At 40.4% G+C, this 16,162-nt stretch overlaps 1 protein-coding gene across 1 annotated transcript; it reads left to right on the forward strand.

Annotated features, from left to right (window-relative positions):
- The first annotated feature begins 282 nt into the window (after nucleotides 1-282).
- Nucleotides 283-15,931, forward strand: LOC135107408 (beta-1,4-glucuronyltransferase 1-like). The gene is made up of 9 exons (XM_064017246.1): nucleotides 283-317; nucleotides 682-743; nucleotides 9,516-9,979; nucleotides 10,137-10,286; nucleotides 10,485-10,689; nucleotides 11,794-11,993; nucleotides 12,577-12,738; nucleotides 14,286-14,497; nucleotides 14,827-15,931. The coding sequence occupies exons 1-8, from the start codon at nucleotides 298-300 to the stop codon at nucleotides 14,478-14,480; spliced, it is 1,458 nt and encodes a 485-aa protein (XP_063873316.1). The 5' UTR covers nucleotides 283-297; the 3' UTR covers nucleotides 14,481-14,497; nucleotides 14,827-15,931.
- The last annotated feature ends 231 nt before the right edge of the window (nucleotides 15,932-16,162 follow it).

The raw sequence follows: 16,162 nt of genomic DNA on the forward strand, positions 1-16,162 counted from the left end.
AAGATGCGTGAAGCGGATGACGGAAGGAGGCGAAAACACAATACCATAGAAAAAATAAATGGCCAGGAAAGACAGATAAAACTTCCCTTTATACTCTAAGATTGAGATAAAAGAGGAAAACCCAAGACTGCTTGCTGGATGACGTGTCTTTGAGGACACCGGCTCCCCTCATCCACGACGACCTCGGCTACCGCAGCTATGCATCGCTCCACAAACCTTTATTCTTTATCGCCCAGCAGGAGATGAAGCTTGCTTTCCGCAGCACACACACGACCTGCATCCGCGAGCAGTGGCGTGATGTGCTGTAGAGCGACGAAGTAAGATTTTCAGTGATAGGGCTACAATCTAAATGTTACATAGCCACGACTGCTCTCCAGTACCCAAGCTCCAAACTGCGCTCCACCACCTTTGGACAAGTTTCGCCCCAAAACATCTCATGGCGCTTGCTGACTGTCTTCCTGCACGTTTAAAAGAGCGAAGGAAGCGTAAGGGGATGCCCACAAAATACTAATTGTAAAATCAATCAATTTCTTTGGTGTATTACACTATTACCACACGTAGAAGGGAAGTGGGTTGCATTACCTCCAGTTACAAGCACTAATCTATGATATCACTCACATTCGTACTATCACAGTGATAAGATTGGTACTTAAGCATCTATTCTCTTCCCTTGCCTCTCAGTATCGTTTGCTTCACGCATCGCCGCCCTCTACTCCCATCAAGAAGTTTGCTTGACACGTCGGGTGAGTATTTGTTAGTGTCTCTACATGAAGTGACCGCAGTCATCGCTACTGGGTGTGGCCGAGTGCTGCTCAGTGGTGGCTGTTTTGTTTGGCAGCAAGTTTATGTATGCCTGGAAGATTTTATACCAGAAGGACGTTAGCGAAACAAAGCTCGTTTTTTTTTTTACTTATCAACGTCTGTGTCTGTAGCTGTGTCTGTGTCTGTGTCTGTGTGTCTGTGTCTGTGTGTGTCTGTGTGTGTCTGTGTCTGTGTCTGTCTCTCTGTGTGTCTGTCTCTGTGTCTCTGTGTGTCTGTGTGTCTGTGTGTCTGTGTCTGGTGTGTGTCTGTGTCTGGTGTGTGTCTGTGTCTGGTGTGTGTCTGTGTGTGTGTCTGTGTCTGTGTGTGTCTGTGTGTGTCTCTGTCTGTGTCTGTCTGTGTCTGTGTCTGTGTCTGTGGCTGTATCTGTATCTGCGTGTGTCTGTGTCTGCGTGTGTCAGTTTCTGTGTCTGTGTGTGTGTTTCTGTGTCTGTGTGTCTGTGTGTCTCTGTGTCTGTGTGTGTGTGTGTGTGTCTGTGTGTGTGTGTCTGTGTGTGTGTGTGTGTGTGTGTCTGTGTGTGTGTGTGTGTGTGTGTGTGTGTGTGTGTGTGTGTGTGTGTGTGTGTGTGTGTGTGTGTGTGTGTGTGTGTGTGTGTGTGTGTGTGTGTGTGAAGTAAATGTTTATTGCCATTATATTACAAACATTATATATATATATATATATATATATATATATATATATATATATATATATATATATATATATATATATATATATATATATATATATATATATATATATATATATATATATATATATATATATATATATATATAACAGATTTTGACTCAGTAAAAATAAGAAATAATAATAACCATAATAACTAAGCAATAATAACAAAAATGTTAACGATAATAATAATTGCAATAATATAACAATCTTAGATACTGATTAATTTAGACTTTTGGAGTGTAACCAAATGTTTTTTTTACAGATTATTTTAAATCTATGCGTATTACCACTATTAACTATAAGTTTCATTTCTATTGGAAGAGCATTCCAAATATGTGGTCTGGAGCAAAACACACAGTTTCTGAAAAGAACTGTTCTGAACTGAGGACAAATAAGGTTGACATTATTACTGCGTGTGTTGTGTGATGTGCACACCATCTGGAAGGGATGGGTTCCATGGGTCTGTGTAAGGCATTTGTAGATGATTATTAGCAAAAGGTATCTATGAATGTTACTGAAATGAAGAAATTTGTGAGTGGAAATTACATCATGTGTAGAATCAAATTTGGTCATGTGAAATATGCACCTGAATATTTTATTTTGGGTTTTTTGCAATCTATTTAGAAAAGTGGGCCAAGTACATGCCCAGGGTGATGCACAATGCATTAAATGCGGGTAACAGTGTGTGTAATATATACTGAGAAGTGCTTCTGATGTAAAGTTGCTTCTTATTCTAAATAAAATACCACACATTCTAGATAGCTTACTTACAATGGAGATGATTTGAAATTTCCAGTTCATGTTCTCATCTATAAAAACGCCCAAGAATTTAGTGAATTTAGTGACTCTTTCTATTAGTGTTCCTTCAAGTGTTAATGGTGGCATGTTGACTAAGTGAACGATTTTGAAAAATTATATAATTAGTTTTTCTAATATTGAGGCTTAGTTTCTTATTTTTAATCCATTTATTTATACCATCTAGTTACATATTGAGATTTATGTATACATTATCAATGTTCTCATCATGTAATAATAAATTCGTGTCATCAGCATATATAGTGCATTTGAATTTAGTACTTACGTTAATGATGTCGTTAATATAAATGAAAAATAGAACTGGTCCTAAAATGGGTCCTTGTGGTAGACTCTTATTATTTAGTTTGAAAGAAGAGTAAGTTGAATTACAGAATACTGACTGATATCTGTGTGCGACGTAACTTTCAAATAACCTTAGAGGAACACCCCGAATACCAAAATTACAAAGCTTGTTAAAAAGAATTCTATGACATAGTGAACCAAAGGCCTTACAAAGGTCTAAAAATATTCCAGCAACATAATCTTTCTTGTCAAGCTATTTACATCTATAAACATCTGAAGTAAATTGACAAATAGCTGATTCAGTAGAGCGTCCTGATTTAAACCCATGCTGACAGTCAGAGAACAAGTTATTAATTTCAATGTAATTAACAAGACGAGAACATAAGCTTTTAAAAAACTTTACTCGCTGCAGGAAGAACTGATATGAGTCTATAATTAGTCATTTCTATTACCAGATTTGTATATTAGAATAACTTTTTCTTTTTTAAGTTCGTCAGGAAATATTCCGGTCTTTAGAGAGAGATTAATTATGTGCGTTAATGGCAGAGATATTTGACAAGCTGTGTGTTTTAATACTGAAGGAGAAATACAATCATAACCTTAAGAGGTGGTTTTCAGTGACTTAAGGTTGCTGTTTCTTTTTGGTTAACAGGTGATAAATAAATAGAGTAATTGGGAGAGTTATCTAAATATTTCAAGAACTCGTCTCCAACATTTCCATGGGTTTCCCCTTCAACCTTCAAAAAGTGGTCATTTAATTTGTTGGGAATGTCATGAGAATAAGGTTTAAGTTCTATTGTCGTACTTTTACCATCTGCATCTCCCAAGAATAATATTTATTGATCTCCAATGTGATTTTCGATTACCTTGGTTTCGAACTAACTGGTATTTATTATATTTGTTTAGCAGTTTTCAAAAGTGATGTTAATTTGTTTTTATATATTGTATAGTGTTCCTTGAATGTTAAAAGCCTTTTTTGTTTGCTAATTTTTCAAGTCTATTCTTTTCTCTGATACTGATTTTCAATGCTTGCGTAATATGTGGACTGCATACTTTTTTACTGTTTAATCTGATTATTTTTTTTTCCAGGAAAACATTCGTTAAAGTAATATTTAAATTTTAGAGAAAATGAGTTATAAGCATAGTTAGGTTAGGACAACTAACCAGTTAATTTCTGAGAGAATATTACTAAATCTTATTAGACAGTTCTGACTAAATATTCCTTTTGTTATATAAGTAGGATGATGAGAATATTTGTAACATTCAAATGTAGAAATTACTGGGTAGTGGTCACTTATATCTGTCATCTGTCTTAATTATGTCGTTTCAAACATATGGTCGTTTCAAACATATGGTCAGTAGTGTGGATGACGTGGTAGTAACTCGAGTTGGCAACGTTGTTAGTAGAAATAATGAGTAAGTAGACATTTCTTTTTTTTTATGTAGGAAGGATACTGGCCAAGGGCAACAAAAATCTAATAAAAAAAATGCCCACTGAAATGCCAGTCCCATAAAAGGGTCAAAGCAGTGGTCAAAAATTGGTGGATAAGTGTCTTGAAACCTCCCTCTTGAAGGAATTCAAGTCGTAGGAAGGTGGAAATACAGAAGCAGGCAGGGAGTTCCAGAGTTTACCAGAGAAAGGGATGAATGATTGAGAATACTGGTTAACTCTTGCGTTAGAGAGATGGACAGAATAGGGGTGAGAGAAAGAAGAAAGTCTTGTGCAGCGAGGCCGCGGAAGGAGGGGAGGCATGCAGTTAGCAAGATCAGAAGAGGAGTTAGCATGAAAATAGCGGTAGAAGACAGCTAGATATGCAACATTGCGGCGGTGAGAGAGAGGCTGAAGACAGTCAGTTAGAGGAGTGGAGTTGATGAGACGAAAAGCTTATGATTCCACCCTGTCTAGAAGAGCAGTATGAGTGGAATCCCCCCAGACATGTGAAGCATACTCCATACATGGACGGATAAGGCCCTTGTACAGAGTTAGCAGCTGGGGGGTGAGAAAAACTGGCGGAGACGTCTCAGAACACCTAACTTCATAGAAGCTGTTTTAGCTAGAGATGAGATGTGAAGTTTCCAGTTCAGATTATAAGTAAAGGACAGACCAAGGATGTTCAGTGTAGAAGAGGGGGACAGTTGAGTGTCATTGAAGAAGAGGGGATAGTTGTCTGGAAAGTTTTGTCGAGTTGATAGATGGAGGAATCGAGTTTTTGAGGCATTGAACAATACCAAGTTTGCTCTGCCCCAATCAGAAATTTTAGAAAGATCAGAAGTCAGGCGTTCTGTGGCTTCCCTGCGTGATATGTTTACCTCCTGAAGGGTTGGACGTCTATGAAAAGACGTGGAAAAGTGCAGGGTGGTATCATCAGCGTAGGAGTGGATAGGACAAGAAGTTTGGTTTAGAAGATCATTAATGAATAATAAGAAGAGAGTGGGTGACAGGACAGAACCCTGAGGAACACCACTGTTAATAGATTTAGGAGAAGAACAGTGACCGTCTACCACAGCAGCAATAGAACGGTCAGAAAGGAAACTTGAGATGAAGTTACAGAGAGAAGGATAGAAATCGTAGGAGGGTAGTTTGGAAATCAAAGCTTTGTGCCAGACTCTATCAAAGGCTTTTGAAATGTCCAAGGCAACAGCAAAAGTTTCACCAAAATCTCTAAAAGAGGATGACCAAGACTCAGTAAGGAAAGCCAGAAGATCACCAGTAGAGCGGCCTTGACTGAACCCATACTGGCGATCAGATAGAAGGTTGTGAAGTGATAGATGTTTAAGAATCTTCCTGTTGAGGATAGATTCAAAAACTTTAGATAAGCAGGAAATTAAAGCAATAGGACGGTAGTTTGAGGGATTAGAGCGGTCACCCTTTTTAGGAACAGGTTGAATCTAGGCAAACTTCCAGCAAGAAGGAAAGGTAGATGTTGACAGACAGAGCTGAAAGAGTTCGACTAGGCAAGGTGCAAGCACGGAGGCACAGTTTCGGAGAACAATAGGAGGGACCCCATCAGGTCCATAAGCCTTCCGAGGGTTTAGGCCAGCGAGGGCATGGAAAACATCATTGCGAAGAATTTTAATAGGTGGCATGAAGTAGTCAGAGGGTGGAGGAGAGGGAGGAACAAGCCCAGAATCGTCCAAGGTAGAGTTTTTAGCAAAGGTTTGAGCAAAGAGTTCAGCTTTAGAAATAGATGTGATAGCAGTGGTGCCTTCTGGTTGAAGTAGAGGAGGGAAAGAAGAAGAAGCAAAGTTATTGGAGATATTTTTGGCTAGATGCCAGAAATCACGAGGGGAGTTAGATCTTGAAAGGTTTTGACATTTTCTGTTGATGAAGGAGTTTTTGGCTAGTTGGAGAACAGACTTGGCATGGTTCCGGGCAGAAATATAAAGTGCATGAGATTCTGGTGAAGGAAGGCTTAAGTACCTTTTGTGGGCCACCTCTCTATCATGTATAGCACGAGAACAAGCTGTGTTAAACCAAGGTTTAGAAGGTTTAGGACGAGAAAAAGAGTGAAGAATGTACGCCTCCATGCCAGACACTATCACCTCTGTTATGCGCTCAGCACACAAAGACGGGTCTCTGACACGGAAGCAGTAGTCATTCCAAGGAAAATCAGCAAAATACCTCCTCAGGTCCCCCCAACTAGCAGAGGCAAAACGCCAGAGGCACCTTCGCTTAAGGGGATCCTGAGGAGGGATTGGAGTGATAGGACAAGATAAAGATATGAGATTGTGATCGGAGGAGCCCAACGGAGAAGAAAGGGTGACAGTATAAGCAGAAAGATTAGAGGTCAGGAAAAGGTCAAGAACGTTGGGCGTATCTCCAAGACGGTCAGGAATACGAGTAGGGTGTTGCACCAATTGCTCTAGGTCATGGAGGATAGCAAAGTTGTAGGCTAGTTCACCAGGATGGTCAGTGAAGGGAGAGGAAAGCCAAAGCTGGTGGTGAACATTGAAGTCTCCAAGAATGGAGATCTCTGCAAAAGGGAAGAGGGTCAGAATGTGCTCCACTTTGGAAGTTAAGTAGTCAAAGAATTTCTTATAGTCAGAGGAGTTAGGAGAGAGGTATACAGCACAGATAAATTTAGTATGAGAGTGACTCTGTAGTCGTAGCCAGATGGTGGAAAACTCGGAAGATTCAAGAGCGTTAATGTTAATAAATTCTTGCACATTGTCATTAGTATTATGTTGTAATAGGTCTAAATTGAAATCCACAAGTATAAACAGATCACTATAGTTTTTATCTTATAAAATTTAAAGTTTCATTGAGAGCATTATGAAACTGATTTACGCTGCTTTGAGGTGGTCTGTAAATGCAAATAAATAGTTTTTTCATTAATTTTGGCTTCAATTCCCAAGCTCTCAATAAAAAGTTCTGACAGAGAAAATTCAATAACCTTAGAGGATGTATACTTACTTGAGATATAAATGGCCACTCCCCCTCCATACCTGTTTGTTATTAGTGATCATGTTGTAATACGGTAAGGTATATAATTAGGAGATATCTGCATCCAGTCGGGTTTCTGTAAAATCCATTACATCGAAGTACATACGACTTGAAAAGACAATGTCTACAAAATATTGTAAATTGGTAGAAATTGATCTAATATTCAATGTTAATACATTCATCATAGCATTATTATTATTAGATAAAGGAAGGCAGTCTAGGACAGTGTACTCTGATTTAGAGAAGTTTACATTCCTTGACTGCATATAAAATTGGTTAACATGAAGGGCATCATTATAAACATTGTCTTGTTCATTATATGGATCATAATAATCATGTAATTCTTGTTCTTGTAAATTATTTGAGCTATAACAATCGAATAGGTCTTCATTGTTAACAGAGACAAAAGGAAAAATATTAACATTTGCTAAAGTAGTAGTAGTAGTAGTAGTAGTAGTAGTAGTAGTAGTAGCAGCAGTAGAGGTAGTCGTGGTAGTAATAGTAGTGCTAGTGGCAGTAGTGGTACTGCACCAGTAGCAGTAGTAGTAGAACTAGTAGCAGTAGTAGCAGTAGTACTAGTAGCAGTCGCACTAGTAGCACCAACTAGTAGTACTAGTAGCTCCAGTAGCACTAGCAGCACCAGTAACAGCATCAGTAATACCAGTAGCAGTAGTGCAGCTATATAATAGTGACAAATGATAAAGGATAATAGTAGTAGTATTACTTTAGTGCATTTATTATCAATAGTGTAAGTAGTAGTAGTAATTGTAGTACAAGTGGCGGTAGTATTATTAATATAACAAATAATAATGGTAATTATTGTGTAATTAATAGGAATCATTGTAATAGAAGTATTAGTAGTCGAATTGATAATATAAGTGGTATAAAATAGTAGTAATTGGATAATTAGTATGCTAGTAACGGAAATAGTAACTGTAGTAGTAGAAGTAATAACAGTTGTACAAGTGGTTGTAATATAATTACTAGTATTGTGAGTAGTAGTAATGGTATGAATAGTAGTATTTTGTAGTAGTACGAGTAGCATTAGTAGAATAGGTTGTAGTAGTATAAGCAGTATTAGTAGTAGTAGTACAAGTAGTAGTAGGGATAGTAATAGTAATTGCATAGGTAATAGTACGAGTAGTATATGTAGTGATAACTGTATAATAGTAAAGTACATGGTAGTAGTGGGGAGAGTAATAGTACAGTATAAGTAGTAATAATAGTGTAGCAGTAGTGGTAAATATTGGGGAAAGTAATGGTAGTAGCATAAGTAATAGTACAAGTAGTACAAGTAGTGATAAGTGTGTCAGCAAAATACATTAGCAATTGCAGCACTTAGAACTTATCTATTTCCTATTGCGTTTCCTGAGGGACTTGGAGCATCCAGCACTGCCAGGCGCCTCCATCACCACGACACCATCAACGCCCACTGAACTCGGAATGCCGGCTGGCAGCACCCCAGGAGCGTCTACGTCACTAGTAGGTTCAGGCTCCGGCGATGCTGGTCTCGCAGTAGCTGTCTCGTTCGCCCCAGGACTGCGTCTCAACTGAGGCCCGGCACAAGGTGTCGGAGGGACTCCACCACAGTGGCCCGTCAACTCCGAACCACCAGCGGGCGAAGCACTGGACGAGGCACCGGGTGAAGCAGATGACGGCTGTTGGCTCATTCTGTTCTTGATGATGAGTTTCGTGTGTCGAAAATACGCGATCTTCCCTTCCTGTCTTGCCTGTTTCAGTTGCGGTAGTTGATTCCTTTTTATCTCTTGAGAGGCGGTGCAGAAGTCGTCGTTGATAAATATTCCTGATCCTTTCAGCTTCCTTGCATTTCTCATGACCGCTTCACGATCTCCGTAGTTAAGAAACCGTGCAACGATCGTTCTTGGTAGAGATGAAGTAATGGGTCCGACACGGTGAGCACGCTCCAGCTTCACTGATGAGAGTTGAAGGGTCTCTTCCAGGAGTTTGCTTACAGTCGTAGAAGTTTGTTCCCATGTCTCACCGCCCTGGAGCTCTTTAAGTCCTGAGATGTGTAGGTTGTTTCTTCGCGAATTATCTTCCTGGTAGTTGACACGATGTTGTAATTCAGCTACGAGTATTTTTTTATTTTAGACCGTCAATCTCCGTTTGCTCGTCAGAACAGGACTTATGAAGCACTTTTACCTTGTTCTTAATCTCCAGTAGTTCGGATTGTGTAAACTCCAAACTCTTGATGAGGTTATTGACTGTGCTTTCGGTGCTCTGGATCCTTCCTTCCTTTAAGTTGTTCAGTAACAATGTCCAAAACAGATTTGAAAGCACGTTCGTGTGCTTCCAGCAGAACTTTCACAGGTGCTAAATACATGGTAGTAGTAACAGCCTTCCACTGGAGAGGTATCAGAGAGGTGGTTAGGCACGTCCGCTTCCAACCAGGACAGGCGTGTGTGTGTGTGTGTGTGTGTCTGTGTGTGTGTGAGCTAATTTTATCTCTTACGTCCTCAGGAGTGATGAGAGCCATGGGATCGTTGCAATTGGCGTTGAAGCGGGGCCTCCTGTTGTTCAACATTGTGCTAGTGCTGTACCTGTGCCTCTCATGGACCTCCACCTCGCCCAAGCAGCACTCATCCTCCGCCAGGGACGTCATAAAGTACAAGGCTACCATCCACTCCCTGCACAATGACACCAGTGTCCTCAAGAGCTTCAAACATGGAAAACCAGAAGCGACGCCTGTGGTAGATACTCCTGACCCGCCACTGGACTCCCTAGAGCGCAAAATGTTCCCAGACCTGAAAGAGTGCGCGACGATGCCGCTGCAACCTTCCTACCAGCAACGGGGCGACTACTGGGTCCTTCAGAACTACCTGCCGGCGGCGATGTCGTTCCGGTGTGACGAGTCCATCACGTTCACTACCCATGGTGACTACACCTTCCTCCACAACCTTATACCAATCACGTCCCGCTGGAAGGTGCGTCCTTAGAAGTTTCTTGAAGAATTCTATAGATTTCGTGGATTTGTGTTCTGAGTGCACGATGACGTTAATAACTCACAATAATATAGTAACACTTCGTTCGTCCATTCATTCACTTACTTCCTCACTCATTCACTCACTCGCTCCTCACCAGGGCCCCGTGAGTATGGCTTTGTACGCGCCTGGTGATGACTTCAACGCCACGGTCAACACCATCCTGTATCTTCGTGACTGCTGGGCTGAGGACATCAAGAAGCACGTCACTTTCCACCTCTTCTTCGAGGCCAAACACACGCCTGTGAAGGTGAGGTAGACTTCAAGGGCACGCGAGGGAATAACATGTTTTTTTTTTTTCTTTTCTTTTATATCATACTTTTATTATTTCCCTTTTATGTCAACATTTTTCATTACCTATTCCTTTTACCCATGTTATCTTTATCATTTGGTTTGAGCTACATCTTACCCGTCCACTTCTGCGCTCGTTCTCTTTCCATGGCATCAGATCCCGTTCACGGAGGAGCTGCTCAAGAGGAAGATAGACTGTGGGCAGGAGCCGCCTCTCTGGACCAACGTCACCACTTACAGGCGGCAGAACAACCTACTGTACCCCGTGAATGTAGCGAGGAACGCCGCCAGGCAGGCAGCGCAGACTTACTTCGTGTTCCCGTCAGACGTGGAGCTGTACCCGTCCATCAACTTCATCCCCGGTGAGGCAAAGAGAGAGAGAGAGAGAGAGAGAGAGAGAGAGAGAGAGAGAGAGAGAGAGAGAGAGAGAGAGAGAGAGAGAGAGAGAGAGAGACATTATGATGGAAAGAAGACTGACATACACAGACAGACAAACAAATAGACAAAAAAAAAAAAAGAAAAAAAAAACAGCGGCACTGACATAGAAACAGAGAGAAGAAAAGGCACAGAGAAAATCTCATAACTAAACAATGGAATAGGAGGATACACATGAAGGAATTAGAGAAGGCTGATCAACTAAGAGATTGTAGGGCAGAAAGGAGGCGAAGAGGGCTGAGTTGATTGTTTTGATTTGTGTGTACTGCAGGCGTTTCCTCAACAGGAATCATTTGGGGAACAGTTGTTATGGATTGATGAGTAGATAGATGGATGGATGAATGGACAGATGGATATATGGATGGATGGGTGACTGGATAGATGAATGAGTGCATAGATGGATGAGTGGATGGCTGGATAGATGAGTAGATAGATAAATAGATGGATAGATAGATAGATGGATGGATGGACCTGTAAGTGGATGGGTGGATAGATGGATGAGAGGAAAGATGCATGAAGGAATGGATGGATGGATGAATGGATACATGGATAGATGGAATGATGGATGGATCAATGGAGTGATCGATGCATAGATGGATCAGTGGATTGATGCATGAATAGATGAATGGATGGATGGATAAGTGGGTGTCTCCAAACATTCCCAAATGATTCTCAAATACTTTCCAAATGTTTCTGAAATGTTTGTCAAATATTTGCAGACAGTGTGCAAAGATTGTTTCCAAACAACGCTTCCTAGGGTGGACGTAGCTTGATAATGCATCACTCTCCCTGCTAAAGTTTGGAGGTGTTCTGAGTTTAATAATTTTGTATTGAGTATGAAGGCGTGTCTTGTCAATAGGTTAATAAATGAAAAAAAAAAAAAATAGATGAATAATATGAGATGTAATAACAAACTAAGATTATTTTTCTCGTTCTTGGTTGTTGGGTTTCCTTTGTTGTTGTTGTTGTTGTTGTTGTTGTTGTGCTTTATTCACTTTCACTGTATATCAAATTATTTCTCCACTCTCCAGAGTTTTTCAACATGCTGAAGCTTCCGGACATTTCCAACACCACTAAACCTCGGGTGTTCGTTTTTCAAGTCTTTGAGGTGCAGGAAAATGTTGCACCGCCCGAAACGAAGGAGGAACTAGTCAGATTGCTGAAGGAGAAGCAGGCGTTTCCATTCCACAAGTCCGTTTGTCCCAAGTGTCATAATATCCCTAGATCCAAAGTGAGTCAAGGGTCTGGGTTTTTTCCTTTCATTTCATACATATTTTCTAACGATTTTTCACATCAAGTATGATATTTCTTTTTTATATGGATTTCGTATAATTTTCATGGTTCCCTTATGTTTTAATGTTCCCATGCTGACAGTGAGTGTGAGGCCTTGTTTTTTCTTCTTTTTTTTTCTTTTCTTATCATGTGTTAGGTCTTTGGACGCAAAGTTTCTCACTGAAAGTTTTTTTTTTTTTTTAATTCATGGAAAAGTTAAAGAATCTGCGATCTTAACAGGTCCTGACATAATAGCATTGAGGGACAATGACGATGATTGAGTTTTCATATCATTAATGCTGTCTCTCTTCCCTTTCCCCAACATACACTGAACAATCTCTCTCTCTCTCTCTCTCTCTCTCTCTCTCTCTCTCTCTCTCTCTCTCTCTCTCTCTCTCTCTCTCTCTCTCTCTCTCTCTCTCTCTCTTTCTCTCTCTCTCTCTCTCTCTCTCTCTCTCTCTCTCTCTCTCTCTCTCTCTCTCTCTCTCTCTCTCTCTCTCTCTCTCTCTCTCTCTTTCTCATACGTGGTTCTACTAATTCAGGAATGGCGTGAAGATCCCATTAAGCCTGGCCTGCGTGTTTTCCATGTGAGCAAGCGTTATTCGCCTTACGAGTTCTGGGAACCGAAATACATGGGCACCAACAAGGAACCAGTGTTCGATGAGCGGCTCTCCTGGGAAGGCAAGAATAACAGGATAATTCAAGTGTGTATTGCTTTTTCTGTTGAATAGTTGCACTGATTGCCAGAAATTTATTAAGGAGATCACTGGTGTATCACTGTCGAACTGAGTGCAACTGATTAATAATCTTCTGGCTGTGTGTGTACGAGAGGCAGAGTGTGGGCAGTTAAGAGACAGTGATCATGGACTTGTATTTCATGTGTATTCCTAACTTATCTAAGCGTGTATAGATTATAAACATTTCTGGAGTAATTTCTCAGTCTTAAGTGTGTTTGATGGACATAGTTATATAATTGGAAAAGCATCTGTTTATCATTGTTGTTTATGTGTGTGTGTGTGTGTGTGTGTGTGTGTGTGTGTGTGTGTGTGTGTGTGTGTGTGTGTGTGTGTGTGTGTGTGTGTGTGTGTGTGTCAGAATGGTGAGATGTGTAATCATATTTATTCTCGTTGCTATTTTCCTTCTGTGTCTTAGTATCCAGATGGTTTCATTTATTTATTTATACGTATATGTCCGTATCTTTGTCTTCTTCACACCGGCACTTCTTCTTTGGTGATGTGTGGGCTACTTTGTTTTAGCACGTTACTGTCATTCCATTGGCCACTAAGTAAGCCTAGAAGAGATCCTGATGCAATGCTGATGATAAGCAGCTCACAGACTTATAATATCAATTGTTACGCAGATAAGGGGGTAATTGGGTCATATGATGAAGGTGTGTGGTGCTTCTATGATGCACGATCTTGTTGCGTCCTTAAATCTCTAACACAGGCACTTGTGGCTTCAAGAGAAAGCGTTGAGGTTTTATAACGTTACTTAATTTGTATTAATTACATATACATACACTCACACGATCATATACGACTTCCAGAAGTTATTCACATCATCCTAGCACGGAAAAAAAAAATAGAAATTGGACTCTCCTCTTGTTAAAAAATAAATCAATAAATAAATAAATAAAATGAAATAAGATAAATATCTCTAAACACTTCACATTACATTTCCGATTTGAATTACTTGACGCAATTAACATTCAGTGAGAAAACACTTACTTACACATACCCAATCCCAAAAGTTGTAATGGAGTTCTCCGGATTCCATTGCAACTTTTAGTCGCTACTTACGAGTACGGTGATAGGCGGCTTGCCCATCTTGACCCTCTCTTGTCTAACAACTCTGTCTAGCTTGTCTTTCTGTTTCCATCTCTCCGTTTCCGTCTTTACACTTTATAATATGATGTTTTGATTGCTATTAGATTTATTTTCTAATTTTTCGATCATACTGTTTAATTTTCCATAACTTTCAATAAGATTAATTTTCGATTAACTATATTTATTATGACATACTGATACTTGGGCTACAACAGCTGTCACGACTTTGCTTTTCTGTGGATATTCAAAGACCTGGTCACTCGGACACTACTTGATGAAGCTACCGTGACTTGTTAGTATGTCAGACGAAGGAAAACTTGAAGATTCTTGGAAGATGAATACAAGGTTATTCCAGTTACGTGTAAGCCTACGAAACATCAATAATTGCCTACAGGTGAACTAACACGACTTTTTGGCTCTCTCAGGCGTACATCCTATGCTTGCTGGACTACGAGTTTCACATCTTGGACAACGCGTTCTTGGTGCACCGACCGGGGATCAAGAAGTACCGTTCGAACCCCATACGCGATAAACTGATGGCTAAGCAGAACGCCATGATCAAGAAAATTGTTCCAGAGTACAACGCAATATTCGGTGTTCGGAAGGGTTGTTACATATGATCCTTCGCCCTCCTTAGGTATAGGCCTTGAGAGAGAGAGAGAGAGAGAGAGAGAGAGAGAGAGAGAGAGAGAGAGAGAGAGAGAGAGAGAGAGAGAGAGAGAGAGAGAGCCCTTGTTATATAAAGTACAATGTTGGATATACTCCTAGTCTCATGCAACAGACTGAACCTGCTTTTGTCCCACGGGAAGATCGAAACTCATGATTTCAAGTCACCAATTGGTCCAAGGCAAAGGTACACTCAACCTACTAGGATATATTTTCCCCTTTGTACTTATGGCTTACAGTTCACTTTCTCATATGTATGAGCAGCTTTGAGTCTCTGAATTTCTCTCCACCAACCTGCAGGACTGAGGCGCCACACGTGTTTACAATGGTGGGGAGGTACAATGGTGGGGAGGGGAAGAGTGGAGCTTGACAGCACACAGCAGCACGCTTGGCCTTCCTGATGTGCTGGTGTGACACTCGTGCTTCTGTGCTGTGAAGAGCGATGGAATACTCACTCCAAACTGGAAGGGTTTGTGACTTAACGATAGCAAGCAGGAGAATGGAGAGTCCCAGGTGTCATGTTATTTGCCGAGTTTACCCTGAAAAGGAACACGTTATCTTATTTTCCCGTGTTCAGTTTTCCTTTTAAAAGTATATTTATTCTTAGTTATAAGTTAGTATAAGGCTTATCTACTCATTTTATATCATGTAGTATTATTCTCTTCATAATCTAAGTTCTTTATATGTATGTATATGTAAGGGAAAAGGTGTATTTGAGGTGGAATGTGTGGAGGCGAGAGGCGATACATATCCGTCTGGGCGGCGTTCTCAATGGCTAAATTTGGGTGGTATTATGGTGATACGTGGAGGTACTGACGATGTGGTGACATAACCTTGATATCCAGGATCTCGTTGGTGAGGTTTTTTTTTTTTTTTTGTGGTACCAAGAGCTCTTGTCCGCTGAAATTTGGTTGGTGAGTTGTGTCGGTGACGTAACGCTGAGGGGTAGCGTGGGAGTGAGAGGCAGCCATTTTGTGATTTGGGGTTATAGTTGTGGCGTTATTGGTGTCTTCGGGTGTGGTGTTATGGTGTTATAGGTGAATTATGGTGATGGTGGTGGTCTTGTGAGGTTTGAGGAGGTGAAATACGGGAATTGTTATTTAGTGACGCGGTGACGCGGTCTGGGGAAATTCCGGTAGTTGGGGAAAATATTCCAGCGGCCTGTGAAGGAGTGAAATGTTTTGTGAAGTGACGGAAATGTCATATATTTATGTGTATAACCTTTGAGCAATAAGGGAGGCGATATAAGAGCCTGAATAAAAGGGAAATGTATGGTAATTGAGTGTGGGAATTATCTTGTGTTGGTCTAAGGTAGAAATTTGTTCCCTGATTTCCTTTAATGTGTATTACCTCAATTTATTTATAAATTAACATTACTATTAATATATTCTGTTATTGTGTAGAATAATTGTGTTTTCTACCCCGACACTGATCTGGTATTAAGGTGATTCCTGGCGTGCTGTGCCAAGGTAAGGGTTTTGAGAGAAGGTTTCATAGCTGATTTCGGATAGGTCGGGTAGGTATTCGAGGCCTTTAAAAATGCAGACCTTTAAAACTTTCTGGGATCAGTGTAACGTCCACTTTCTTGGAAAGATAACCGGGATCGTGACAACGGTAAATGCGCTTGATATTCGCA

Source organism: Scylla paramamosain, chromosome 15 (assembly GCF_035594125.1).
Source record: "Scylla paramamosain isolate STU-SP2022 chromosome 15, ASM3559412v1, whole genome shotgun sequence".
In the NCBI taxonomy this organism is placed as follows: domain Eukaryota; kingdom Metazoa; phylum Arthropoda; class Malacostraca; order Decapoda; family Portunidae; genus Scylla; species Scylla paramamosain.